The sequence below is a fragment of the Echinops telfairi genome, unplaced genomic scaffold (genome assembly GCF_000313985.2).
Source record: "Echinops telfairi isolate 266 unplaced genomic scaffold, ASM31398v2 ScPeMD7_18;HRSCAF=68, whole genome shotgun sequence".
NCBI classification, from domain to species: domain Eukaryota; kingdom Metazoa; phylum Chordata; class Mammalia; order Afrosoricida; family Tenrecidae; genus Echinops; species Echinops telfairi.
In genome coordinates, this window is record NW_022103915.1 from 83,450,119 (window position 1) to 83,453,113 (window position 2,995).

The 2,995-nt window shown below is 63.4% G+C and overlaps 1 protein-coding gene across 1 annotated transcript in view; it reads left to right on the plus strand.

The window, feature by feature from the left end:
• Nucleotides 1-2,363: 2,363 nt before the first annotated feature.
• Nucleotides 2,364-2,995, plus strand: part of TGM1 (transglutaminase 1) — a 14,947-nt gene continuing 14,315 nt past the window's right edge. Inside the window, exons 1-2 of the mRNA XM_030884943.2 lie at nucleotides 2,364-2,383; nucleotides 2,908-2,995. The exon at nucleotides 2,908-2,995 is cut by the window's right edge and continues 314 nt beyond it. Coding sequence (XP_030740803.1) covers nucleotides 2,916-2,995 — 80 coding nt within the window. The 5' untranslated portion in view covers nucleotides 2,364-2,383; nucleotides 2,908-2,915. The remainder of the gene's footprint in view (nucleotides 2,384-2,907) is intronic.

Here is a 2,995-nt window from a genome sequence, read left to right on the forward strand (position 1 = left end):
CGTCAGTGCCAACTCAGCCACCCTGCAGGGCAGGGTGGAGCTGCCCCTGTGAGTTTCCTAGACCCTAACTCTTTACGGGAGTAGAAAGCCGCCTCCCCTGAGGAGCAGCTGGTGGTTTTAAACTGCTGACCTTGCCGTTAGCAACCCAACACATAACCACCACGCCGCCAGCCCTCGATTCACCGACCAGTGTCCTCAGCAGCCACCACCACTGCCACATCTGCTGGAAGAGAGTGGGGATGCAGGCTGGTTCCGCTTGTCCTTGGCCCTGCGTCCAGGCCTCTGCCCTGTCATGGAGAACTAGCGCCTTGGAGTCTCTCCCTCTTCCCACCCCCACCCCCACCCCCAGCCAGGGTTCAAGTTCAGAACCAGAAAGCTGAGAGGGCTCAACGGTTCTGTGTTCCCAGGAGGGGTGGCACCGGCTCCCCCGCTCTGCCCTGTAACAGCAGGATCAGTCCCCATAAATACCTCCTTTGGTTGAAGAGCCCTTGCAAACATTTGATTCTCACGAGAAATGAGGTGCGAGAAGGTGATCGGCCCATTACACTTCCTGATAAAACTGCCGCTAAGACTCGAGCAATCGAGGCTAAGTGGTGGCACCAGAATCATTTCGGTACCCCTGTCTAGGATTTCTAGACTCCATGTTCTAGCTCCTGCCCGAGTGCCCAGGCCAGAGGTCCGACCTAGGCAGCCTGCTGTCTTGAGTTGGGTTTTGCCTCCCAAGGTGCCCCCAGTGCACCTGGATACTTCCTGTCCTGACTCTAAAAGCTCTGAGGCGCCTGGCCTTCCTGGAGGGAGGAACAAAAGGAGTGGCAGCGTGGGGGGGTCAGGGCACTGAGTCAAACCTAACTGGGTGGGGAAAGAGAAACTGCTCCAAGAGGGCGAGAGTGTGACAAAAGTATTTTCCTGATGCTGAGGGCCCTCCTGGCTGGGACACTCGGGCCTTGCCCCTTCCCACGACCTTAGCCGTGCACAGCTGCACCTCCACAGAGCCCTGGCCGGCCTGCCATACACCTGCCTGCCCAGAACTTGGTCCTCTGAGAGTGTTGGGGTAGAGGCAGACCCCCTGCCACTTCTGGGGCTAGCAGGCAGACAGGAAAAGGTCAGCATGGGTGGGAAGGGCTGTCTGCCAGGTGCCAGAGCCTCTGTGTCCCCACTTCCTGAGACACCTCCCTGCCCTATGCATCACCAACCCAGCCTCTGCTTCCTTGTCTCTTCCTGCCCACCCTGCTTGCACTGCCTGTTCAGTAGCCTGGGAGGGAGCCAGGACACCCGTGGGGTGGAGCGAAGAGAGCCCTGGCTGATGGGCCCAAGAGCAAACTTCCCAGAAGAGCCTCCTGGCCTCTTTCTCCCCTGGGGTCCTCTTGGTGGCACCCCCTTGTCTCCCAGTGCAGGGGTGGAGTTGGGATGCCCACAGGGCAGGTGCCCAGAGCCGGTTGGTCAGCATTCCCAGCAAGAGTTCCAGAGCGAAGAAGGGGACTCCTCAACTTCAGCTATTCAGACACTCCTCGGGGAGGGGTGGGGAGGCCTGGGTTCCCACCTCAACCTCAGAGCAAAGGCTTAAGGTTCTCTCAAACCCCCTGGCCAGGAGGAGAAAGAACAGATCCATCCTGCCCCCCTACTCCACACCCACCTCCAACCTGGAGGGACAGGGACACACACACACCATGCTAGGCACTGTGGAGCAGCTGGAGGGACAGGTAGGTGGGTGGGTGGGGGGTTGTCACTGGAGCTGGTAGAGCCGGCAGGTCAGGGGCTGGCCGGTGGAGCCAGTCTGCAGGCCTGGCTGCTGATGTCACCAGCTGCAGCCGGGATCCCGGGACCTCCCTGGGCAGGATGAGTCCCAGGCCCACGGGCCTGTTTTGCAAGGTAGAGCCTGGAGGGCTGCACTGGCAGAGAGGCAGGCGCTGGGTCACAGGGTCTGCCAGGGAGGGCACTGGATGGAAGGGGCTCCTGCCTCCTGCCTGGGGCTCAGGGCTTCTCCCCACCTCCTCACCCACATCCTGATCAGAGGGCTCTCCACTTTGATCCTGACCTCTTGCAGACCACCACGTGGCCCCTCCCTGGCTCTTACGCCCTGCATTATCTCAGTTCCTCGAAAGGGAGATGGAGGAGTTCCAGTTTCCCTGCCTCCTGACAACCCCCACAGGCCCTGGCGCTCTTCCTGGGTGTGTATGGGGGCGGGGAGGGGGGCTGGAGTGGCACCCCGCCTAGAGCTTAGTGAGCTTCCCCTTCCCAGCAGCGCGGCTCCTCCCTCCCCTCATAAACCACTCGACGGCCCGCCCCGCAGCTTCCATTCGCGGCGCCGTCCAGCCAGTCGGTCGGTCCTGTCCCATCCCATCAGCTCCGACCCGGGACTCGGCATCGCCGCCGCCGCCACCAGGTGAGGGGATCCTGGGCCGGCGGTCTCAGCCCGCGGCCAAGCCAGGGCCCAGGACGCGCGGGCTCGGGCTGGGCTCCGGCACCTGCTGTGCCCCGCCCCTGCCCTCCGCCACGCCGGCTTGGCAAGCCCGGGACCCCGACGCCCTCCCGTCTCCTTTACCGGGCGGGAGCCTGCGAGAAGTCTGCTGACAGATGGGGGTGACCCTGTAGAGCTCCCCTCTATTGGGCGCAGGCATCCGGCCTGTTGGGCTGGTCCAGAGGCTGCGACAAGTGCCTGCGAAGGGAGCGTTTCGTGGGATGGGTTCTGCGTGGGGTTCTTGGCGGGGCACCCCGAATTGGGCCTGAGGTTCGGGGGACATCAGTGTGGGGGAGGAGGGGAAGGCGCCCTCTGGGTGAGTCTGCAGGAGGTCTTTGGGGTGGGGCTGGGGGGTCTCGGGATGGGCTCGTCTGGCTGGCGCTGAGTCAGTAGGACTGGGTGGGTTTCTCCCCAGTGTGTGACCGCAGCCCCCCCTTCCTCTTTCCCAGGCACAGTCATGGACGGTCCACGGTCGGACGTGGGCCGCTGGGGCGGGAGCCCCTGGCAGCCCGCTACGCCTTCGCCCGAGCCGGAGCC